Source organism: Phocoena sinus, chromosome 14 (assembly GCF_008692025.1).
Source record: "Phocoena sinus isolate mPhoSin1 chromosome 14, mPhoSin1.pri, whole genome shotgun sequence".
NCBI lineage: Eukaryota > Metazoa > Chordata > Mammalia > Artiodactyla > Phocoenidae > Phocoena > Phocoena sinus.
Genome location: NC_045776.1, coordinates 17,407,903 through 17,433,924, shown reverse-complemented (window position 1 = coordinate 17,433,924; position 26,022 = coordinate 17,407,903). Strand labels below are relative to the sequence as shown.

Genomic DNA, 26,022 nt, shown 5'->3' with positions numbered 1-26,022 from the left:
CTTCATGGTCTGTCTTCAGCCTAATTCTCCATCCACTTTTCTCTCTCTCCACTTCATCCCTTGTACCATAAGTCCTAATCACTTGAAGGTTTTTTAGTTTTTCTGACAAGGTCTACTCTCCCTTTCTTCTAGGCCTGTGATTATATTACACCCTCTGCACGGAACACTCTTGCAGTCTTGCTATCCCCCATTTCCCCGCAGCATACATATGCATAAACACACACACACACACACACACACACACACACACACACACACACACACACACCATCACCATCACCATCAATCACCACCACACCACATAATCACCTGTGATTATTGCCCAGAAGATCTCAAAGATTTCTTACTGTAATCTCATAACTTAAGTTCTACTGGAAGGTGTATGTAGAGGGGCACGTAAATGAGTGTAAACCTTGGGTGAGTCCAATGTCTAGAGGTTCAAGACAGGTAATCTCATACTTTTCTCTGACATTCCACATGTACTCCTGCTGGCTTAGTAACACATATATATGCCCCCATATATCTAAAGATGTTAGAACTTATAAGAGCCTGGTGTCTACAGTAGGTAATCAGGTTCCTAATGGCTGACTTGCACCTTGACATGCTTTTCTCCAGAGAAACTGTTATAAATAGTGCTTAGGAGATTGAACTGGCACTATAAATTCTGAAACATTAAGAATTCTATAGGCTTTTGGAAGCTAGCCTAGAAATCTAACTGTTATTCATGGCATTGTTTCTATAGATAATTGTGTTCAGAGTTGCAAACAACCGAATTCCAAACCTCTTATTGGATGACTGCCTTTATGGAAATGCTGCAGCAGCCTGCATGTGAAAGTATTTCTGGTGTGTGATCATTTAAAAAATTACCAGATTGCATATGGAATAACATGGAGTGACACAGCCTGTCTCGAATGTACAGAACTACAAACAGAATGATTTATTATTTCTTATATTTTAATACAAAATTAATATCAAGAATTTAAGAAGCAAAAAAGTTCTCATAATATCAATCTTTTTTTCACCTCCCGTGCACCATTTACCCTTCTGTGAGCTCTAACTTTGGGCTCTGACCTTTCAATATGTGAAACAGGAAGTATGAATCAGAATTCTCATTAAGTTTTAACTTTCCAAAGATCCAGAAATGGTCTTTTCTGTTCTGTATTAACTCAAACCTTGACTGTGAAGGTTTGCAGTGGTTTTAAGGAGTGCTCTTAGGTTGACTGGTTGTGTGCTCTGTAGTTTAAGTACTGTGTTAAAGCAGTTATAAACTCTGACTCCTGAAAAATCAGAAATTTAAAATCTATGGTTTATAGTGCAGTCTTAAACTACAGTGCCATACCTACATATTAATCTCAATTGACTGTTAAACTAAAACATTCACCATAAAATTATTATCATATTATATAAAAAATGTTTCTTCAGCCATATTATTTCCTTTTTAAAGAACCCTCCGTTTATTTCTTTTCTAACATCTTTATTGGAGTATAATTGCTTTACAATGGCCTGTTAGTTTCTGCTGTATAACAAAGTGAATCAGCTATACGTATACATATATCCCCATATCCCCTCCCTCTTGCGTCTCCCTCCCACCCTCCCTATCCCACCCCTCTAGGTGGTCGCAAAGCACCTAGCTGATCTCCCTGTGCTATGTGGCTGCTTCCCACTAGCTATCTGTCTTACATTTGGTAGTGTATGTATGTCCATGCCACTCTCTCACTTCGTCCCAGCTTACACTTCCCCCTCCCCATGTCCTCAAGTCCATTCTCTATGTCTGCGTCTTTATTCCTGTCCTGCCCCTAGGTTCTTCAGACCTTTTTTTTTTTTTCAGATTCCATATATATGTGTTAGTGTACGGTATTTGTTTTTCTCTTTCTGACTTACTTCACTCTGTATGACAGACTCTAGGTCCATCCACCTCACTACAAATAACTCAATTTCGTTTCTTTTTATGGCTGAGTAATATTCCATTGTATATATGTGCCACATCTTCTTCATCCATTCATCTCTCGATGGACACTTCGGTTGCTTCCATTTCCTGACTATTGTAAATAGTGCTGCAGTGAACATTGTGGTACATAACTCTTTTTGAATTATGGTTTTCATCAGATATATGCCCAATAGTGGGACTACTGGATCGTATGGTAGTTCTATTTTTAGTTTTTTAAGGAACCTCCATACAGTTCTCCATAGTGGCTGTATCAATTTACATTCCCACCAACAGTGCAAGAGGGTTCCCTTATCTACACACCCTCTCCAGCATTTATTGTTTGTAGACTTGTTGATGATGGCCTTTCTGACCGTTGTGAGGTGATACCTCATTGTAGTTTTGATTTGCATTTCTCTAATGATTAGTGATGTTGAGCATCCTTTCCTGCGTTTGTTAGCAATCTGTATATCTTCTTTGGAGAAATGTCTGTTTAGGTCTTCTGCCCATTTTTGGATTGGGTTGTTTGCTTTTTTGATATTGAGCTGCATGAGCTGCTTGTATATTTTGGAGATTAATCCTTTGTTAGTTGCTTCATTTGCAGATATTTTCTCCCATTCTTAGGGTTGTCTTTTTGTCTTCTTTATGGTTTCCTTTGCTGCGCAAAAGCTTTTAAGTTTCATTGGGTCCCATTTGTTTATTTTTGTTTTTATTTCCATTTCTCTAGGGGGTGGGTCAAATAGGATCTTGCTATGATTTATGTCATAGAGTGTTCAGCGTATGTTTTCCTCTAAGAGTTTGATAGTGTCTGGCCTTACATTTAGGTCTTTAATCCATTTTGAGTTTATTTTTCTGTATGGTGTTGGGAGTGTTCTAATTTCATTCTTTTACATGTAGCTGTCCAGTTTTCCCAGCACCACTTATTGAACAGGCTGTCTTTTCTCCATTGTATATTCTTGCCTCCTTTATCAAAGATCAGGTGATCATATGTACGTGGGTTTATCTCTGGGTTTTCTATGCTGTTCCGTTGATCTATATTTCTGTTTTTCTGCCAGTACCACACTGTCTTGATTACTGTAGCTTTATAGTATAATCTGAAGTCCAGGAACCTGATTCCTCCAGCTCCATTTTGCTTTCTCAACATTGCTTTGGCTGTTTGGTGTCTTTTGTGTTTCCATACAAATTGTCAAATTTTGGGTTCTAGTTCTGTAAAAAATGCCATTGGTAGTTTGACAGGGATTGCACTGAATCTGTAGATTGCTTTTTGTAGTATAGTCATTTTCACAGTGTTGATTCTTCCAATGCAAGAGCATGGTATATCTCTCCATTGGTTTGTATCATCTTTAATTTCTTTCTTCAGTGTCTGATAATTACACTCATAAAGATATTTTGTCTCCGTAGGTAAGTTTATTCCTAGGTATTTTATTCTTTTTGTTGCAATGGTAAATGGGAGTGTTTCCTTAATTTCTCTTTCAGAGTTTTCATCATTCGTGTATAGGAATGCAAGAGATTTCTGTGCATTAATTTTGTATCCTGCTCCTTTACCAAATTTATTGATTAGCTCTAGTAGTTTTCTGGTAGCATCTTTAGGATTCTCTATGTATAGTATCATGTCATCTACAAACAGTGACAGCTTTACCTCTTCTTTTCCGATATGGATTCCTTTTCTTTCTCTTTCTTCTCTGACTGCTGGGGCTAAAACTTCCAAAACTATGTTGAATAATAGTGGTGAGAGTCGGCAACCTTGTCTTGTTCCTGATCTTAGTGGAAATGGTTTCAGTTTTTTACCATTGAGAACGATGTTAGCTGTGGGTTTGTCATGTATAGCCTTCATTATGTTGAGGTAAGTTCCCTCTATGACTAGGTTCTGGAGGGTTTTTATCATAAATAGGTGTTGAATTTTGTCGAAAGCTTTTTTTGCGTCTGTTGAGATGATGATATGGTTTTTCTCCTTCAATTTGTTAATATGGTGTATCACATTGACTGACTTGTGTATATTGAAGAATCCTTGCATTCCTGGGATAAACCCCACCTGATCATGGTGTATGATCCTTTTAATGTGCTGTTGAATTCTGTTTGCTAGTATTTTGTTGAGGATTTTTGCATCTATGTTCATCAGTGATATTGGCCTGTAGTTTTCTTTTCTTGTCACTTTTTGTCTGGTTTTGGTATCACGGTGATGGTGGCCTCGTAGAATGAGTTTGGGTGTGTTCCTCCCTCTGCTTTATTTTGGAAGAGTTTGAGAAGGATAGGTGTTAGCTCTTCTCTAATGTTTGATTGAATTCGCCTGTGAAGCCATCTGGTCCTGGGCTTTTGTTTGTTGGAAGATTTTTAATCTCAATCTCAATGTCAGTGCTTGTGATTGGTCTGTTTATATTTTCTATTTCTTCCTGGTTCAGTCACGGAATGTTGTGCTTTTCTAAGAATGTGTCTGTTTCTTCCAGGTTGTCCATTTTATTGGCTTAGAGTTGCTTGTGTAGTCTCTCATGATCCTTTATATTTCTGCAGTGTCAGTTGTTTTTTCTCCTTTTTCCTTTCGAATTCTGTTGATTTGAGTCTTCTCCCTTTTTATCTTGATGAGTCTGGCCAATGGTTTATCAATTTTGTTTATCTTCTCAAAGAACCAGCTTTTAGCTTTACTGATCTTTGCTATCATTTCCTTCATTTCTTTCTGATCTGATCTCTATGATTTCTTTCCTGCTGCTAACTTTGGGGGGTTTTTTTGTTCTTCTTTCTCTAATTGCTTTAGGTGTAAGGTTAGGTTGTTTATTTGACATATTTCTTGTTTCTTGAGGTAGGATTCTATTGCTATAAAGTTCCCTCTTAGAACTGCTTTTGCTGCATCCCATAGGTTGCGGGTCATCGTGTTTGCATTGTCATTTTTTTCTAGGTATTTTTTTATTTCCTCTTTGATTTCTTCAGTGATCTCTTGGTTATTTAGTAGCTTATTGTTTAGCCTCCATGTGTTTGTATTTTTTACAGTTTTTTTCCTGTAATTGATATCTAGTCTCATAGCGTTGTGGTCAGAAAAGATACTTGATACAATTTCAATTTTCTTAAATTTACCAAGGCTTGATTTGTGACCCAAGATATGATGTATCCTGGAGAATATTCCATGAGCACTTGAGAAGAAAGTGTATTCTGTTGTTTTTGGATGGAATGTCCTATAAATATCAATTAAGTCCATCTTGTTTAATGTTTCATTTAAAGCTTGTGTTTCCTTATTTATTTTCATTTTGGATGATCTGTCCATTGGTGAAAGTGGGGTGTTAAAGTCCCCCACTATGATTGTGTTACTGTCGACTTCCCCTTTTATGGCTGTTAGCATTTGCCTTATGTATTGAGGTGCTCCTATGTTGGGTGCATAAATATTTACAATTGTTATATCTTCTTCTTGGATGGATCCCTTAATCATTATGTTGTGTACTTCTTTGTCTCTTGTAATAGTCTTTATTTTAAAGTCTATTTTGTCTGATATTAGAATTGCTACTCCAGCTTTCTTTTGATTTCCATTTGCATGGAATATCTTTTTCCATCCCCTTACTCTCAGTCTGTATGTGTCCCTGGGTCTGAAGTGGGTCTCTTGTAGACAGCATATATATGGGTCTTGTTTTTGTATCCATTCAGCCAGTCTGTGTCTTTTGGTTGGAGCATTTAATCCATTTACATGTAAGGTAATTATTGATATGCATGTTCCTATTACCATCTTCTTAATTTTGGGGGGTTTATTATTGTAGGTCTTTTCCTTCTCTTGTGTTTCCTGCCTAGAGAAGTTCCTTTAGTATTTGTTGTAAAGCTGGTTTGGTGCTGCTGAATTCTCTTAGCTTTTGCTTGTCTGTAAAGGTTTTAATTTCTCCATCAAATCTGAATGAGAATCTTGCTGTGTAGAGTAATCTTGGTTGTTGGTTTTTGCCTTTCATCACTTTAAATATGTCCTGCCTCACTCTTCTGGCTTGCAGAGTTTCTGCTGAGAAATCAGCTGTTAACCTTATGGGGATTCCTGTGTATATTATTTGGTGCTTTTCCCTTGCTGCTTTTAATATTTGTTCTTTGTATTTAATTTTTGGTAGTTTGATTAATATGTGTCTTGGCATGTTTCTCCTTAGGTTTATCCTGTATGGGACTCTCTGTGCTTCCTGGAGTTGATTATTTCCTTTCCCGTATTAGGGAAGTTTTCAACTGTAATCTCTTCAAATATTTTCTCAGACCCTTTCTTTTTCTCTCCTTCTTCTGGGACCCTTATAATTCAAATGTTGGTGTGTTTAATGTTGTTCCAGAGGTCTCTGAGACTGTCCTTAGTTCTTTTCATTCTTTTTTCTTTATTCTGGTCTGCAGTAGTTATTTCCACTATTTTGTCTACCAGGCCACTTATCTGTTCTTCTGCCTCAGTTATTCTGCTATTGATTCCCTCTAGAGAATTTTTAACTTCATTTATTGTGTTGTTCATCATTGTTTGTTTGCTGTTTAGTTCTTCTAGGTCCTTGTTAAACGTTTCTTGTATTTTGTCCATTCTATTTCCAAGATTTTGGATCATCTTTAATACCATTACTCTGATTTCTTTTTCAGGTAGACTGCCTATTTCCTCTTCATTTCTTTGGTCTGGTGGGTTTTTACCTTGCTCCTTCATCTGCTGCATATTTCTCTGTCTTCTCATTTTGCTTAACTTACTGTGTTTGGGGTCTGCTTTTCACAGGCTGCAGGTTCTTAGTTCCCTTTGTTTTTGATGTCTGCCCCCAGTGGTTAAGGTTTGTTCAGTGGGTTGTGCAGGCTTCCTGGTGGAGGAGACTGGTGCCTGTGTTCTGGTGGTTGAGGCTGGATCTTGTCTTTCTAGTGGGCGAGACTGTGTCCGGTGGTGTGTTTTGCGGTGTCTGTTAACTTATTACGATTTTAGGCAGCCTCTCTGCTAATGGGTGGGGTTGTGTTCCTGTCTTGCTAGTTGTTTGGCTTGGGTGTTTAGCACTGGGTGCTAAACAAACACTGGGTGTTTGCCGGTCGTTGAGTGGAGCTGGGTCTTAGTGTTGAGACAGAGATCTCTGGGAGAGCTCTCACCGACTGATATTACGAGGGCCCAGGAAGTCTCTGGTGGACCAATGTCCTGAACTTGGCTCTCCCACCTCAGAGGCTCAGACCTGACACCTGGCCGGAGCACCAAGACCCTGTCAGCCACACGGCCAGGTACGTGGAGAGTTTCTTGCCTTTTGGGAAGCCTGAGGCCTTCTGCCAGAGTTCAGGTGGTGTTCTGTAGGAGTTTTTCCACATGTAGATGTATTTGTGACGTATTTGTGGGGAGGAAGGTGATCTCCACCACCTCATCCTCCATCTTGAAGGTCCTCAAGAACCCTCCCCTTTAAAAGAGCATACCTGCCTTTTATTCCTTTTATTGTTTTACAAAAATAGTTAGTGAGTCTCTACCTTTTCCAAGCTATACAAGCAATTAAATGTGTTAAATAATGCTTCTCTTTTTTGTTGTTGTTTTTTAAAGCAGAAGCAGATTTGGGTGTGGGGGGGAGCATACACTCACCACATGGTGCACAAATTTTAATTTTAACATTTAAAATGATTTGACAACTACAAGTCTCATCTCTGAACAAATATTTTTATTAAAAATATAAAATAGTGTAGAGGAATACCAAATTGTTCATACTAGAAAAAAACTGCTAAACTTTATGATTTCAAAGACAAGCTAATAGAAAGTCTAGAAGGATGTATGCCAAGTGGCTCATGGTGTTTCTTCTGAGGCCTGAGATCTAATTAGTAAGAATAGTTGGGTAGGGTTTCCAGTTTTATTACAGGTACTTCAAAAAAAAAGTGGTGGCGTTACAGGTAATTCTTAGTTTCCTTTTTTTGCGTTATTCTCTTAAAGAAAAGCTCCAAAATAAAAATCATACTTCTATTAAAAATCATTTTTGCTAATGCAGAGTTCATATATATAATCCATTAAGCCTTCAGAAATGTGTCCATGCTGCCTTCTTTATATACTTACTCCTAAAAGGAAAATATTATGTTAAATGGAGGGCTGTTGCTTGAGTTTTACATGCTTTTGCTCAGAAGTGAATAAAATTAGTGTGCATACTATTAAGTATGCTTTTAATAGTATTTGTCATAAGTCATAGTGTGTTGTTTTAAGGCACACATCTGTGGGTTGCATACATGATGGCAATTATAAGCAGATTACTAACAAAGTGCATTCTAAGTTATAAACAAAAAGCTTCAAAGGATTCATGTTTCCTTGGGAAGAACATAAATTAAAACATCAAAGCAGTTGTTTCCCTTAAGGATTGTAGTTATTTGGATAGCTTGTCAGTGCTACAGAATGCAACAAGTGGGCTAGGGTTATTGATTTTCACCTTGTGTTACCAAAACATTTTTTCATTGACAAATATTAATTGCTTATTAAGTGCTAAAGAGTTTGATGGTCCTGATATTGAATTTCATAATGAATTGGCCTTTTAGTTTGGCTTATCATTAGACAGTGTGATTGCATTAAAGATAAAAAGGTTTCAGCCAGCATATCTCCCACTCTAGGGGTATCAAATAGATATTCCTGTAGAGCTTATTTGCAGCAAGAGGATATTTAATTCATTTTCCTTTCTGTGTAAGTGACTTCTCTTTGACCAAACTATAGGGAGTGCTTGCTTAAATATGCATTGTGTGACTATAATTAGTAGTAAATTATCCAGTATATCTTGCATTGATTCTAGTTTATGAATCTAGTAAATCAGTGAAATTTCTATCAGAACAAAGTTGGTGATTGTGATCATTAATATGAGTCTTTATAAATCATTAATTTGGTTAAAATATTTCTCCTTTCATTTTTGAAAAGGATCTGTATATCAAAGTGAGCAACCAAATACATATGTGTGTGTATACATGCATACACACATACACAGGCATACAAGTTCCGTTTTAAATCCTTTTTGCCTTTCCTTTTAACAGTATATCTCTTTTGTCTTTTTATAGTTATACTCAGGGAAGTCTTAACCCTATTGTATAATGACCTTTCTGAAATATCAGAATTTGTGGATAACTGATGAAATTTAAGCAAAGTTAAAATTAGTGAAATTGGACTGTCAGTTTTGTCAGTTGATTAGTATTGGCTGTTTGGAATTAGAAGTTCAAATATATGCTTTTGATCCTAGCAGTCTGCCTTTTTAATAAATTATTTACTGATCTGAGTTAAATGATTACTGCTTGATAAAGAGTTATATTTAAAATATAAAATTGTGGGCTTCCCTGGTGGCGCAGTGGTTCAGAGTCCGCCTGCCGATGCAGGGGACACGGGTTCGTGCCCCGGTCAGGGAAGATCCCACATGCCGCGGAGCGGCTAGGCCCGTTAGCCATGGCCGCTGAGCCTGCGCGTCCGGAGCCTGTGCTCCACAACGGGAGAGGCCACAACAGTGAGAGGCCCGCGTACCGCAAAAAAAAAAAAATAATAAATAAATATATAAAATTGTTATCAAACTTCAAAGCAATTTTGTTGGGTATTAACTGCAGTGATTCATCGCAAAATTCTCTACCTGAAAAGTGACTGGTACGCTGGGGACAACTTTGAAATCTGTCACTTAAAAATATTAGTTAAAAACTGAGATTTCAAGTCTACAAATTGTAAAATAGACCAGCTCTTTCTTTTCTGCCCACACCTTACACTGGTAATGTCCTCTGTCATTGTAACTGCATCCTTTTGCTCCTTTCACTGTTTCTGCTCTTCATGGGTTATCCCAGCCCCTTACACTCAGTTATTTAACAGATAGTCACAGAGAGACTGCTGTGTGCCAGGAACACTGCCGAGTGCAGGATCTATGCCTTCAGCGTCTGTCTGTGTGCTAATAACTCCCAAATCTGTCTCTCCTTCCATAAATCTTTTCCTGAGCTCCAAATTTTTCTTTCTCATTTTCTGACATATTTCCAACTACCTGCTCAAGCCCTCCACCTTAATATCTACATGTCCCAAACTAAGCTTATTATTTCCCCCTGATGATGTCCCACCAGCCTCTCCCATCCCCACTAAAAGCACTTTCTTTTTCTTATGCTACACAGCATCACCACCCGCCCAGTTGGACCTCTCTTTCCTGCCCGCATCTGGCTCTTCATTCAACTCTTAATTTACCTACTATATTTGCCTGCCAACCATTCCTTTTTCTCTAATTTCTCTCCTCTCTCTGCCAGAATTTTCCTAAAACTGGTCTCCTCTGACCATTCTCTTACTTTAAAACTTTGGGAAACTCCCTATGGAGTTTGGGACTATGAACTAAGTCCAAATTTCTTAGCACAAGAAAAAGGCAGTTTATAGCCTGGCCATAGCTAGCTTTTTCCCTCATCCCCAAACCTGTCCCTCCTCATCGTCCTCTGCCCCCTGACACTCCCAGTGGCAGACGGACAATTCCTGGACCTCTCCCACATCTTCACTCTCACAGGTCTGCCTCACCTATCTGCTGGGATCTGGGCCTTTCAAGTCTTGTCCTTCAGGCCAACTTCTCCTTTAAAGCTCAACTCCATTACCACCTTCTTTCTGTATCTTGTTTTGACATCTACCCCTGAACAGAAATTGCTGCTTATTCATCTGTGTTTCCATGGCACCTAACACACATTTCTGTTATGCCATTTCGTATGTCACACACTAGTTGCTTACTGTCAACCTGTCCCAGTCTCCTAGATTCACTGGAAGGGGCCACGTCTCATCTTTCTACTGATATCTAACATGGGGCTTATAACATAATAAGCTCTTGATAAACATTTTAAAGTACATTTCTCCAAAAAATATTGAATCCCATGAGGTAGGCAAGAAAGATATTATCCTTATTTTACAAATAAGCAAATTGTGTCTCGGAAAATTTTGCCCATTCAAAAGAGCAGCAAGGTCAAATTTTAATCCCCTGGGGTTAAATCGGTTAATACACGTATGAATTTTAGAAATTTATGTAATGCTTTAGGTTTCGTTAACACTTTCAAGTCACTTCTCTTTTTGGAATGATGAAAACATTAGAGCCTTTTGAAATGTGATTTTGAAAAATATAAATTCCATATTAGTACAAACTGCATAAGACAGTTTTGTGTCACCAGGCACTGTACCAGGCCAAGGAGAGGTGGGAGAGCACCTGGGTGAAGGCCCTGTCCTAAGGCTGTAGCCAAAACCATCTTCTGTGTTCGCCTTAACCCAAATCAGAACCCACGAAAATGCTGAGGTCCATCTGGATGGACGATTCCTCAGGAATGTGATTGCTGTCCCCGTTGGTTCATGTGGACACATGTCCGCTGAAGGCTGCTATTGAAGGGCCTGCAGTCTTTTGAGAGGGCACAGAGATACGACAGTCCATGTCCTAAGGAATTCCAAGTGGAAGCAATTGGGCTTTACTTTTGTGACACAGTATTATCTTTAAGAATATTTTTTCCTGTCTTCTTTGAAAAATTATATAACCATTTTATGTTGGTCCAATTTCCCAGGAATCCTTTGAATATTTAACAACAGGATTTTTTTATCAGAATCTTCATAGTCTGAGAATACAAAAGCAAAACTTTGTTCATTTGAAGACTTCTGTCATGTGTTTGAATAGATTTATGTTAGAAATATGATAAAAATACTTAGCTTTGGGTCTGAGATCTATAGAAAACATTTGAATATTCTTAAAAGCTACGGAAAGTTATACTTTAATAAATGTCTTAAAATTATTTCATACCAGCAGTGTGAATAGTTGATAACAATTTATTCTCTATCCTTTTTATTTGAAACTGAAGCACATTTATCTAAATCATATAGGTATTCAGTATTTGAGTATCCATAAATAATCTTTAAATATGACTCTATTTTAAAATGTTAACATATATGAAAAATGTTACGGTTGGAATTATGTCTTAAACTAGATTTTTTTCTTCTGTTATCATTATTTAACTTAAAAGAGTCTCACACACAACACAAACATACTACATCAGTTATTATAATTGAAGTGGGTATTTTTTAGTTACTGCATCCTGAAAATATTTGCTCTAGTAAAGCAGAAGACGTGTGTGTGTGTGTGTGTGTGTGTGTGTGTGTGTGTGTGTGTATACAGGTACACATGTGTGGCCAGCTCCTGATTATCTATAGCAAGAAAAAGAGGAAGAAAAACTAAGTGGTGAGACTTATGGAAAATTTATTTGAGTCTGAAAAAGTTCCTCAATTGAATAGAAGGGAGTCAATGCCTAAGACCAGTAGATATTTTTTTCATAGAGGTTGCTGTTATGATGGCTACAATATTTTAAGATTGGAAATCAACTATTAAATGGTTACTCTCTACTTGTTCATTTATAGATCTGCCTTTTTAAATTAATTTTGATAATGTATAATTGATATTAGTGAAAATATAAGCCTCAGTATCCTAAAAACCTGAAATTCTTACTAATGCCTAAATTACAATAGTGAAGCAATCTTGAGCATTTTTTGATTCTTACTATTCCTGGATAAGTGTGCTGTGCACACACATGTTGGTTATAATCCTCTACAAAGAAATTCAAAAACGATTGCCTGTGTCTTAAGGATTACCAGTATGTAGATATCCAAAAAATCTCCTTTAATTCGTCAGTGTCAGTTTATTCCCAAATGACATGTAAGTAACTTTCAGTAACTGAAAATGTACAGTAAATGCTGCAGCTATTTTTAGGGAATAAAGTCTGTTTACTGGAGGCATTATATCTTATAATAAAACTTAAGATAGCGAACTTTATTATATTTATCCTTAAATCTGTTTTCCATTAAGATGTTAAAATGATATCATATCTACTTGTCCTTTGCCCTGAATATATATTCTTTTCAGTTAGATAGTGATAGAAAATAACAAAATTCATTGAATCATTCTGATACCCCTTGGATTGGCAGATGCCACAATGGGTTGACTCTATAATATAGAGTTGGCATAATGTGAATAAAAAATATTGGCTTGTCCCTCCATCGAGAAAAGAAATTATTGAGTTGAACAACCCATTTTCAACCCTCAGATCTCTATTCAAAATCATTGTAGAGCCACCAAAGGGCAGCATCGAGGCAGATATGCTTACACAGTCATGGATAGTACAGCCAGTAAGAGAAGCTGGGCTCCTTTCAATGCTAGGGAATGTTTGGAGTGCATTTCCCATATACCTCCATTTTGGTCAATACTTTTAGTTTCCATCTTTTGTGTCCCAAGCGACAAAAAGCTGGGTTCCTAGTTTTATGATTCTTTCCTCAAGAAGTGCCTATTTATGGTACTTGTAGGTGGGTATTGCCTCTATGGGGGCACAGGCGAGCTCATGGGAGGGTGAAAACCTTCAGGGCCCCAGGAAGAGAGACTGCTGATGAGAGCAATGGGGCCACCATCCACCTACTTCCCCACCCCTGAAGAGGGGTGAGGCAGCTTCTAATCTTTAAACCTCTGTTTAAGGTCAAGGAAAAGAGTTTTCCTTCATCTACCATGATAGCAGTGGGCTCAGGGACCCTGCCTCTCCCCACAGGTGTGAGGACTGCGGGGCGTCAGCCATCTGCAGGCCAACAACTTTACCAGCTTTTCCAGCCACGGTTGCAGGTTTGTGATAAAATAAGCATAGTCCTGGCCTCCTGCTTGGTGTTATGAGAAACTATAATGACAGCCAGTTGCCTGTTCTAGCACTCAGTCTGGTTTGAAATCCACATTTTGAGACGTGGTTGACCTTTAAGATACCATCCAACTCTAAGATGTCATGATTTGAAAGCTTGGAGAAAGTTTAAGGAAAAGCTACAGAAATTATCTTAAGAGTTGGAAAATGAGACCTGAAAGGAAAGGTTACATGGTAGTCACTGAATTTTTATTAAATCCTGAAAATAAAAAATAAATAAGTAAGAAAGGAGCAAGTTGCAGTAACAGCCTTCAAGGCTATAAAAGGTTATCATACTAAGATTGGTGACCAGCTGTTCTCCATCTCTACTAAGGCTAGAACAGAGGAAGCAGCCTCCTTGCACTGTAGCGTTTTGGATTTCGATTTGAAAAAGGAAAAATTTCCTGACCAGCACAGTGTTAAACACAGAAAGGGGGCTTGACATCTTCTCTAGAGAGATTTGAAAACAGAATGGATTTTCATCTGGCCTGCTTTAAGGCAGCCCTGTGCACATACGGAAGAAAATGGGTGGCCTTTCAATGTTCCTGGCCACATCATATGGCCTTAAGATGCCACACACAAAAGGGCTGCAGAAGGCTTAGTTCATAGTGGGAATTAAATTTGACTCGGGCCTTCTAATCGGCCATAGATGAGACTTTGTTTTTAATGTGTTATCATCTGCCTAAATCATTTGTTTCCTTGAGCAGGTGAACCTTAAATATATAATACAATTTTCACAAATTGGTTGCTTCGGAGAAAGGAAAGGGGTAGTTTTTTCTTGAACATAATTAATTCTTAACTTTGCCACTCCTTTGAAATGGCTCTTTTTCGATGAGTCTCCCCCTTGCCTAACAAACAAAGCTGTCAGAGCAATGTCTTTGTCTCCCCTCCGCCTTGAGCCGTTCCCTCCCTACCAGTCAGCGGGGAAATCAGCAGCCTGTACTGGGATGCCAGAAAGGCACGCAAATCAGACCCTGATCCACCTTCCTCATCCGCCTGTTCCTGACTTTGGCTGCCGTTGGGAAGAGATGCCAAATGTTTGTTTGGTGCTTCGGGTACAGAGGAGAGCGTGTCCTGAACCTCACTTTGCATTGTTTGTTATCAGTAAAGGACCAGCCCTAGGAAAATGTAGGTATTTGTAGGTCTTTGCTGTTGCCTCTCCTTTTCTTTTCGGGGCTCATCCTCACTTCCTAAGCACTCACTTCCCTGTATATCTGGCCTGTCTCCAGCTATTTCCTGTGTTTGTACACAGATGGACACTTCATTCGGGCTCACCCTAAACTCAAGGCATCTGCCATGCTTGTATCTCATGAAAGCAGGTTTGTCCTGTTTGCTGTCTGCCAGGGCACGTGCTAGGGAAAATGCCACAACTGAAAGCATAATTGTATTTGTAGAAATTTCAGAGACCATGCGCAGCCAACTGGGGACACACCTGCAGCTCAGCTTCAGTCACCCCTCAGACTGTCACTGCCTGTTTTCCTCCTGAGCCAGCTGTACTGCTCCCCAAGAAGGCCTGCGACCAGGGTGGCCCCCTTCCCTCTCAGGCCCTACAGACCCTGGGGCTGTGAAAGTTTGGTCAAAGTCCTTTTTTTTTTAGTTTAGTAACTGTTATACAAAATACATGGGTCAGTCCTTTATAAGTCTTTCCCTTGTGATGATGTTTATGATAGCAAAATTGTACCTGCATTTGGAAATCTCTTCTTCAGAATTTATGTTAAAAGTAGGAAATTTTGTTTGGCTGGAGTTTTTTCCTCCCCTTTAAAAAAGTGATGAGGCCTGGAAATTACTAGATGTTCTCTTTGATCTTGTTCAGTCTGTAAAGTGGGTGCAGTAGAGTCCTACATCTTGGTTTCAATTCTCAAATTTGACATTTGGAAGCTGAATAGCAAGAACTCTAGGAAGAGAGAGCAGTTTTAGAGAATATTCTAGAAAGTCATAATTTGTATTGATGCTGACCAAATCATTTTGGAAATCCGTGTCTCTCCTCCTCTGTCCAACGGGGTTAATTATATTCTTTGCCGAGCACATTGAATGTGCCTGTTAAAAACTGTTGGGTAAGTGCAAGTGTTGCTTCTTATTAATGAGGCCTCTCAGTTCCTTTTCTTTCATAAGAAAAAGGGGGAGAGAGTGTTTAACAATTCAGCACTCTGTCTCCTGCTAGGAATAATTGCTTGATTTCTTTTATTGTTCATAGCACTTCTTGAATTAGATTAATTTCTTTATAGTCCATTTCTGTCTTTTCAAGACAGCAATTTCTTTGACTAAAAATATAACAAGGCATACGATACTCATCCACGTATAAAAAGTAAACCAAACCTCCTTTTATTTTGAAACCCATTGTTTTGGAAAATGTTCTTTCTAGTTGAGCGTTTAAGATCCCAAACCCTTGGGTTTGCCCCATCACAAAGCACTTACAAGTTCACTGTGATCCGCACACAGCTGCATCTAATGCCAGAATAGAGGGTTGAAGTCACTTCAGGTGGTGCCTGCGCAGATCTGAGAAATTCAGAGAGTCTGAACAAAAGACAATGGCAGCATTTCCATTACACTGGGGACTGAAGCACCTCTCAGGCTGAGACTGTAATGAACTCACCAGATGTACCAAACCATTTAAAATAGTGAGCTTCCCTGAGCTACCATGAGTGGTACTTGCTTTCTTATGAGACAACAGTTCTATCAGCTGACACTGCAGTCAGTACCCTGTGGTTTTTCTCTATGTTGCTTTGAAAGACAGCCTGTGGGGCACCTCGCAGTATCACACTGTGTGTGTGTGTGTGTGTGTGTGTGTGTGTGTGTGTGTGTGTTGATGTGTTCTGATCTAAAGTATAGTTCCCCTTTGTTCAAAACAGACTTTAAAAGAAACTAACACATTAAACTCAGTATCTCACCTTGACAGTAAAAACAATGAAGGAAAACAGGACTGTGATTAGTGAAATGAGGAAGACGTATTTATTACTAGACGCCTAGAATGAGCATAAATATAGTTCTGAGTTTGCTGGCAGGAAAGCAAGCTCGTGTGAGATTGTGTAATTATCTTTTCATGATAAAAGAAACCAACAAAATTTATCTGGAAAGATCAACATTTTCCTGGCAGAAAATTCCAAGATGAACTTAATTCACAGCATCTTCTATTAGAGATACTAGATAACTTAATGAAGAGTGTCTTCAGCTGACACGGAAGTATTCAAGTGGACGTTCCAAACACTATAAAGGATGAAGATATAATATGGGATATTAGGAGCCTGTGTGCTTGGCTTTCTGCCTTTACTACAGGGCCACCTTAGCCAACCTCACGGAGGGGTATGTTAAGGAGATCATTGGGTTGGTACATCCTTTTGGACCTTCTGGGTTACAGCCTGCTCACTCTTGTGCTCTCTTCTTATCTGAAGCACATCCTGCTTGCTGATTAAGGAGGGACGCTAATCTGAAGGAGATAGGCTTAGCATTCTGCTTTGAGACTTAGGGGCCCTAACTCCAGCAAGAGGGTTGAATCCACCTCTACGTGGAGCCGGGCTTTGGTGGAGAGGGGGGCTTGCAAGAAGGGCAAGCTTTTAGAGGAGCTTTCAGTGTGCTCACACTTCTGATGCATACCAGGACCCCAGAGCATGGAAGAAACTATTTTGAATGAAATATTTTTAGTGGAAAGGTTGCATTAAATGCCATGAGGGACCAGACAGGAAATAAGGGAGTCAGGCAGTGGGTGTTAAGTACACAGACCCACCTGAGTCAGGGCTGGGACATGAGAGCAAACGCCCAGGCCCACAGGGCACCTCCACTCAGCCTGGCCCATGTTGCCACGTGCAAAGGCCCAGGATTGCCAGAGTGGAAGCATTCCTGGGCTTTTCCAGGAGAGGCTAGAAATCTTGATTTTAAATGATGTTTAATGAATTAGAATATAGGCTCAGAAACTGTTTTTAAAAATCATTTTGCAGGTCAAACCCAACATATGTATAATCTGGTTTCGTATATGATTTTTTGGGGGGTTCATTAAATGGCATACTCAAGTAATTGATTTTTGTGATTGTTTACATTTGTCTGGTCATGTTTCTTTTCAGCTTTACTGAGATATAATTGACATATAACGTGTAAGTTTAAGGTGTACAACGTGATGGTTTGACACACTTATATATTGCAAACGATCACTCACCCTGGCGTTATCTAACACCTCCATACCATCATGTGACTACCATTTCTTTTTTGTGGTAAGAACATCTAAGATCTACTGTCTTAGCAACTTTCAAGTATATTCATCTGATCATCTTTAAATAAGGAGGAGTAACACAAATATTAATCTTCATTGAATTCTTATTATGTGCCATGCATTGTGCAGAGGGCTATATATGTAGTAACTCATTTAATCTTCACAAAGCTCTTTGAGGCAGGAATTATCAATATCATTCTCAATATCGTTACCAGCATCATCGTTGTCATCTCTGCTCCATAGACGTGGGTGCTCTTGAGGTTAAGGGCCGTAAGTAACTTGCTCCAGCTTCCACAGTAAGCAGTGGAGCCCAAGTGCAAGGCAGGCAGTCTGACCCAGAGCAGTGTCCCCTGCCAGCCCAAAGCCCAGTGCTACCAGTATAACACTTTTTTCTCTGAGTGTTGAAAAACAGGCATTATTTTGGATCCCACAGCGCCTTGTCTAATGACAGGAAAGAACGAAACCCAAGAAGCACTGAGGAACGTTCCCACACCCCCATCCCTGTCTCCCTTCCTCATTGTAATCACTCAGATGTGAATTGTGAGAAGTGTCTTACTGAAATTTACAGTACGGGTGTGGCCGGGCGGAGGTGGAGGGGACCTGAATCACGCAGTGAGCTTGAAGCTCCCGCCAAGACTCAAGGCTCACAGTTCGTCATCAAGAAACAGCAGATGGAAACAACCCTTCCTAGCATTGCCTTAGTTTAAAGGAACACCTTTCCCCGTTCTTTCCTAAATCAAGAGGGGAGACCAACCTCCCGTTGTAAGCAGACTGAATATTGCTTCGTGTGGTAGAGATACGGTCTTTAATAGTTTGTGTAGAAACAATACAGTATTATGCTAATTTGCTAAGTATTCCAGTCTTTTCGGTAACTATTAATATCATTAAACGTGAGTGTAATTTTTTCTTAGTAAAGACCTTTTATCAAAGACCGCGTCTAAAATACAACATCCTTTTTTTTTTATTCATGGTTAAATAAATGATAGGTATTTGGCAAAGGCTCAGAATTATCCCTGTTAACTTGTTTTTAATAGCATTTAACTTATATGTGTGCTCAAACCTCCAATTCATGCGTGTATGTATGTGTACTAATTGTGGCCACATGCATTTAAACACAGTGCTATTGGTGGGAAATGAAGCATAAAATGTGAAAGATGTATAATTATTAAGGGGTTGAAATTATAGTTTTTGACTCCTTCCAGAACGGGGATGTTATGACACAGCTTTGATTGGTTTTCATTTCAGACGAAGTTCCTGGGTAGATTTGGTGATCAGTTTTTCACCTTCCTAATTAATTGTAAAATTCTTCCCTATCGTGGACATAAATGAATTAACACATCGGTTTGCCCGTTAATACATGCTTTTCCTTCGGACTCATGCTGTCCTCCCAAGTAGGAGACAGGTGGACTCCTCAGAACAAGGTCAAAGCCCCTGGATGTATCAGTGAGAGAACTTTGGTTGCTTTTCCTCTTTTTCTAACCTAAATTTTGAAGTAAAGAACATAATGGTTTCTAATAGCCATGACATAAGTTTTTCGGCATTGAACGTATTTGCATCCGTATGCGTAGCAGCTCTGTGCAGTGCATACGTTGAACGACTCTGAATTCTATTTCAGACAATCCACGGTCACAAGGGACCCATCACTGCCGTGGCCTTTGCTCCTGATGGACGATATCTTGCCACCTACTCAAACACAGACAGCCACATTTCCTTCTGGCAGGTAAGTGAACATGCTGCAGGGTCTTGACGTGTGGTGCATGATCCGCTTTTGCTGGGAAAGGCTCCCTTGTGCCCTCCCTCCCTTCTTTCAACAGATATCAAGTACTTATTGCTTGCCGGTTGTGTGCCAGCTGCCAGCACGCAGGGGCTACTGAGAATACAATTAGCGACCTAGAAGGAGGGGGTCTGCTCTCACCAAGCTTTCAGTCTGAGGGAGACACAAGCAAATCAGCAAGTAACTACAGTACAGGGGAACCTGGGAGTAAGGTTGGTGGGCCGGCTTCACAGAGGCAGCGGCACCTGAGCTGAGACACGGTGACATCAAGGAAGGGCCAGGCATTCAGGGTAGGGAGGGGTGGGTGTTTGGAGAGAGGTAGGCATCATTCAGATGTAAGTGAGGGCCTGGCCCGAAAGGAATCGGGGCACGGAGCACTGCTCAGGCTGTTAATTTACACAAGGCATCCAGACAACGCCAACAGGGCATAGGGGAAAGGGCAGCCTCGTATTAACTCCATGCCCCATCTGTATTATCTCATTTGCGTTGGCTTTCTGAATTTCCACATAATGCTCTTCATTTCCAAGCTATTAAAACATTTTCAAAAATCTGAGTATCACTGACTGGCAGTACACGAGGACAGCTCTGCTCCATTGTGATTACAGTGAATATTAATTGGAGCAACGGAGTTTTATAATAGAACTTGTTTCATCCTCAGTGATTAACCTCCATCGCATCTTCTTTTTTTTTTTTTTTTTTTTTTTTTTTTGCGGTACGCGGGCCTCTCACTGTTGTGGCCTCTCCCGTTGCGGAGTGCAGGCTCAGCGCCATGGCTCACAGGCCCAGCCGCTCCGCGGCATGTGGGATCTTCCTGGACCGGGGCACGAACCCGTGTCCCCTGCATCGGCAGGCGGACTCCCAACCACTGCGCCACCAGGGAAGCCCCCCATCTTCTTTTTAACTACCTTACTCCTGATAATTACAAAAAAGTTAAACATTACCAACTCCCCGCCCCGCCGCAAGTTAATATAAAATTCTGTTACCTATCCTAGGATGCAAGTATGTTTTATGAGATTCAGTTTATTGCTTTGAAAGCTAAGAAAGCAAATAAAAGTTTAAACAAGACTTCACAATGTGACGATTTTTAAAAACTCAATAGCTAATGTAATGTAAAACAGATACAATAAATTTCTTAATTAAACACATGCTACTGAAGCATGACAGCTTCCAGATCTGTCCTAGCTTTTTCTACTTTTCCTCTAATTTAGTTTTCCAGTCTGTTTTCTTATTATCCTTTCTTCCAGAATATATCTCCAGCATCTTAATTGGCTCATATTAAACTTTTCCTTAGAGATGTCACCGAGTCTTCATTTTTCCTAGCGGGTAACCCCAGGACTCGTATTTTATCCCACTGAAATCCCACAGCAAGTCCATAAACAACTCTTGCAACATTGGTCCTGTAGATAGTGTCTCTACCAACTGTTCTTTTCTGCCAACGCAGTGGTGTCTATGACACCGACTGTACTTTGATACACATTTTCCTGAATTTCCTGTTCTCTTGAAATCTCAGAGGAGTGTCCATGTGAAACTCCCTTCATTTGGCATGTATCTGGTGTGGAAGCGCTGGGTGCCAGCCTAGCTTTAGGGACATGGAACCAAGCAGTCTCGGGTCCCTGCTTTCCAGGAGCTTGTGTTCGCCCCATGCTTTATTCTTGGGAATAAACAAAACCAGATCCCTTCTTTTTCGTTGTTCAATTTTTCTTCCTGCTAAGAAAATATACTTCCTTATGTAAAGGGATACCTCCTAAATTGGCCAGATGTGAAACTTTCCCCAGTATTTTCCTGAATGTCTAAGTGGTAAACCTTTTCCCCCTTATCTAGGTCTTCAGAGACCTATTTGGATATGTTCATCCCTTCCTTGAATCTTTTTCTATGTTTATCAGAGTTGCTGCTCGGCTCATTGATGGAATTATCGTTAGCATCTTCCTCACCCCGGAGATCAAGATCGTTCCTTAGATGCTGTCTTTTTGAAGCACCTCTTTCTGTCCTCCAGGCTCCTGCTGTTGCCTCTGGGCTTCGCCAAGTGCACTTAACCTTGCGCATCTGTCCACGCGGCTCTGCCCAGCTCCTTTCCTTCGTCTGCACTCTCTTCTCCAGGGGCACCTTGTGTTACTTGCAGGGGTGGGTGTTCAGCAGACAGAGCACCCAAGCAACTCAGGCAACACCCAGGTCTTTCTTGCCTCTAAACCCAATGTCAGAATTTAAAATGTGGCCCATTTCTTCCCTGCTTAAATCATACCCAGCTTGGTCTTCAAATTTAAATGGAAGACACAGAAATATCATTTCAACTTTCTCAAGAAAATACAATAAAACCTCTTCCAGAAGTATAGTGGGTTTTCATTTGAATTAAAGGGAGTCCAAAAAGCAGTGTTAGATCTACCGTGGCTCTCCCCAAATGGGCTTGGCTGATTTATTTATATACATATTGTTTAGGTCTAATGATGTATGATAATACTTTTATATGATTCCAGTAAATGTACTGCAATATATTTTGAGAACTTAATGAAGCCTTATTATATATAGAGCCTTACAAAAGCCATCAGCTATTAAAATCTTTGCTGAGAAATGAGTGTTAATGAGAATTACTGGTTGGATAATTACTCAAGTGAGATTTAGTAAAAGGTTTGGGTGCAACATCACTTACACTGAGAATAGCATTAAAACACTTCCTGTTTTGATGAATTACATCTGTATGTATGTCTGTGTGTTCAGAAAATAATCTTCTCAGAACTGGTCTTGTGAAGCATTATTTTTAAAGGGAAGGAAAAAGCCATGGTGGCCGTTAGTTTGTTTACATACTCAGCCGCTAAATGATGTACTTTGGCAATCTTTCAAGCCCTTTGATTCTCCAACAACATATTCCTACTATTTGAATATTTCACTTCAGTGTATCCATTGGTATTTGAGCCAGGAGAGTTTAGAAATGAAATACAACCATCATTCTCTCACCTGAATTTTACCACCACCCTCCAGCAATTAAGTATCCTCTTCCAGGAATGCTAACAATAAATTAGATGGATATTGGTTTCATTTAGTTTTCTTTATTCCATCATACAATAGAATACTACTCAGCCATTTTAAAAGGATGATGTAAATCTATAGTCGTTAGCATGAAAAGATTGCCCTCAACGCTCTGTTGAACGAGAAAAGCGGAGTGTGCGACTGCCTTTTAATATGAGCCTGTTTATGTAAAACTCCTTAAACCTGCTTCTCCTTATGTGGATATAGGCTTGGAGATCTGGGAAGAGGTTTACCAGAAGGTTAGTGATTGTCTCTGGGAAATGATATTTCAGAGGATTTTTGCTTTCTTTTTTATACTTCTCTTTATCATTTGAATTTTCCACGATGAGTATTTATTATCTTGGTAGTAAAGAAGAAAGCTAATGTGACCAGATATTATAATGCCATGTAGTTTTCATTCATGCAGGACTCAGATTGCCTTTACTTATGCCAGTAAATTTGTAGCCAGTCTCTGATCAAATATGAATATCGAATAACAAAATGGCTACTTGTTTTGGTGAGAGTTCTTCGATGGAGCTTGCTGGAAAAATCAATACCCACCCTTACTGGTCTTTCAGATTCATCTCTTATTTGAAGAGATCATAGGAAAAGGATGGTCTGAGGAGCAACAAATTATACTTAACATGAGAGTCTTTGTCTTTCCATCTGTTTCCTACCATAATCGTTATGTACTGTGTAGAATTTCACATAGCCCTGTTCTGAGGCAGGAAGGCTGTTTGACCCTAACAAAGCATTTATCAGTCATTTGACGGATGATTCAACTTGCAAGGAGAACCCAGCTATAATAATGGAACTTTTGGGGAAATCTTTCCACCTGTCACATTCCAATAAGATGTTCTCTCCCTGCCCACTTGAGCCTTCAGCCCACTTCTTGTACGTGGCTAAATTTGAAGGAAGGACTTAAAAATAAGGATGTGTCTGAGCCTATCGGATGCCCCTAGCTTTTTGAGCCACCAGCAGAAATCAAGCTTCATACACATTTTCATAGAAAATCCATAAAGAATGAAAAATACTTTGTAGTTATTTATCAACTGAGAAATTAGAGTTTTTAAAAGCACAGTGTGCCTGTTGATGCCAGTTCATTTTAACCGGCAATCTTCTGCATCATTTGGATCTGCTCTGTAAGAGGACTAAATAATGATGTACTGTTACTCTTTGTACAAGTGAGAACTAGCAAATCAAGCTCGCCATCATTATTTATATTTAAGCTATTTGGGAACGTCCAGAAAGCAATAAGGCCCTGATTTTTATCTTTTATGGAGTTTTTGGAAAAAGGAGGGAAGGACGCAAGGAAAGAGGTTCTTAGAGGATGACGGTAAGGTACTGCCTGGCTTTACATGTTAACTGCACTTTAACAGAAAGAGTTAATGATAATCATACATTTGGTTTTAAAATGTGACCTCGTACACTAGTGATTTTTTTTCACCTCTGTGTTGTGTTCGGCACTATTATTAATGCAGGAAAATCAGTAACATTAGTCATCTTAAAAGGGTTATTACTCAAGATGATTTAAATTGTGAAAATGTCAGTGGAGCCTGCACGTGTCCTGCCAGAGATGCCATGATTTACACCCCCTGACACCATCCTGCTTCTGAGAAGGGCCAGGAAAGGAATGGCTTAAATATTTCGCACTGATCCAAATGCAGAGCATGATATCAGCAATAACACACCTTAAACGTCCTAGGACGTGCCAAGGTCTCCTGTGTCAACCGTGTGTACACATTGGAGCATAATCTGCATTCTGGAAGCAAGTCCCTAGAATCACGTACATTCAGGTGGAGGTACTGCTGGAGAGAAGAATTGGACATGAAAATTAGTGCAAAGAAAAATATTATTTCCAAGCCCTCTTTCCTGATGGTCAGTGTGCTTGCCACGTGATTTGTAATAGCACAAAAGATGAATATTGAAAAAATGTTAAGTAATATTTAGAATCTAAAGGATTCTTCAGACTCAGTCGCTCAGATGACAGTTCACTTAGATAACGGCCATTCAGCATTTAGCGCTTCGACATGAATGCATAGTTGTTCATGAGCCATAATTTCCATGTTATTTTCCATTTACATGAACGAATTAAGAGAACCTAAGACTCAAGTCAAAGCCAGAAAGGCTCTGCCCAAAAAGCAGAAATCACCAGCCGATTAAAACCCCCTGCCAATAAAGTGTTAAGAGTGTGCTCTCTTTAGCGTGGCCGCAGAACAGTGGGCCACACATGCAGGGTTGAGAGGCCGCTGATTCTTGCTTTTTCCTTCAAAATAAGCTAGAGCTTTCCAGAGTTTGGAGTTTTTAAAAAGCAGGTGAGGAGGGAAGGTGTGGTAGGTGGACTGGAGAAGGGGGGTAAGTTTTGAGCTTTGATCCGGTCACCTATTACTCTGTCTACTGCTTAACTTTGCTTCATTTTCTCAAACTAATTCTAAGTCCCCAGACTTGCCTTTGGGGGCTCATTCTTCAGGGGATGCAGTGAGCACCATTACTAAAGAACAGAGAAGTCTGCCATTTGAAATGCCCACTGTTTCCAAATATTGTCTGATTGGACCGTTTTATTAACATGTGTCATTTAGCCGCCTTCCTAAAGATGGATGGGCTTTCCTGCTGTCCAGTTCTACCCACCAGGTAAAATTTCTGCGGGTTTACGCATTTGCTGTAACAGCATCAGAACAATTTCAAATACACTGAAAGGAGCCCTTTAGAGGTTAACAGTAGACTCTTAGATGACCGTGAGGCCTCGTGATGGAGGAGAAAGTGACCGCAAGGGTGTGTCCCTCGAACCCCTCTCTGTGGCGGGGAAAGGGAAGAGGTTCCTGCAGTGACACGTGTGCTCTCCTGTCCCCGTGTCCCTCCAGATGAACACCTCCCTGTTGGGCAGCATCGGCATGCTGAACTCGGCGCCCCAGCTGCGCTGTATTAAGACCTACCAGGTGCCCCCCCGTGCAGCCGGCGTCCCCCGGCTCCCACAATGCCCTCAGGCTGGCCCGGCTCATCTGGACCTCCAACCGCAACGTCATCCTCATGGCCCACGACGGCAAGGAGCACCGCTTCATGGTCTAGGGCTCGTGTCTGCGTCCCCGTTCTCCCAGGTCTCCAAGCCCAGAGTCCCGTCCTTCCTCAGTGCCCACCCCCGCCGGGGTCATGGGGGGCACAGCCGGGTCTGTGTCCCTCCGCATGGTCCCCGGGGGCAGACTCCTGCTCGTGCCACCTATTGACTGAGGCATGCACACATCGCTCCGCAGGAAGTGGCCGTCCGGTCCCCAGGTCGTTTCTCACCGCCGCAGAGGGAGGGGCAGCCAGCAGTCCCGTTGCTCGGTGCACCAGAAGCCCGGAAATCAATAACCACTGTGATTGCACTGCCAGCCCAGATCAGCAGTTTCCTCACGCTAAAGCCCACCTCTGAATGCTGTTGGACGCTGGTTGTTCTGACATTGGGTTTTGAGGTCATGTGGCAGTCCTAATTATTGATACCATTTTCCTTTGGATTTCCTAAAACGTGCTATTGTTTACCAGAAAGATTCTGTGTTTACGTGGGTT

General features: G+C 40.2%; 1 protein-coding gene across 1 annotated transcript in view; it reads left to right on the top strand.

Moving 5' to 3' along the window:
- The window catches only part of WDR7 (WD repeat domain 7), a 372,564-nt gene extending 346,875 nt beyond the window's left edge, over positions 1-25,689 (top strand). Inside the window, 3 exon segments of the mRNA XM_032602743.1 lie at positions 19,321-19,425; positions 25,341-25,418; positions 25,420-25,689. Of these exon segments, the coding sequence (XP_032458634.1) occupies positions 19,321-19,425; positions 25,341-25,418; positions 25,420-25,545 (309 nt within the window). The 3' untranslated portion in view covers positions 25,546-25,689.
- The last annotated feature ends 333 nt before the right edge of the window (positions 25,690-26,022 follow it).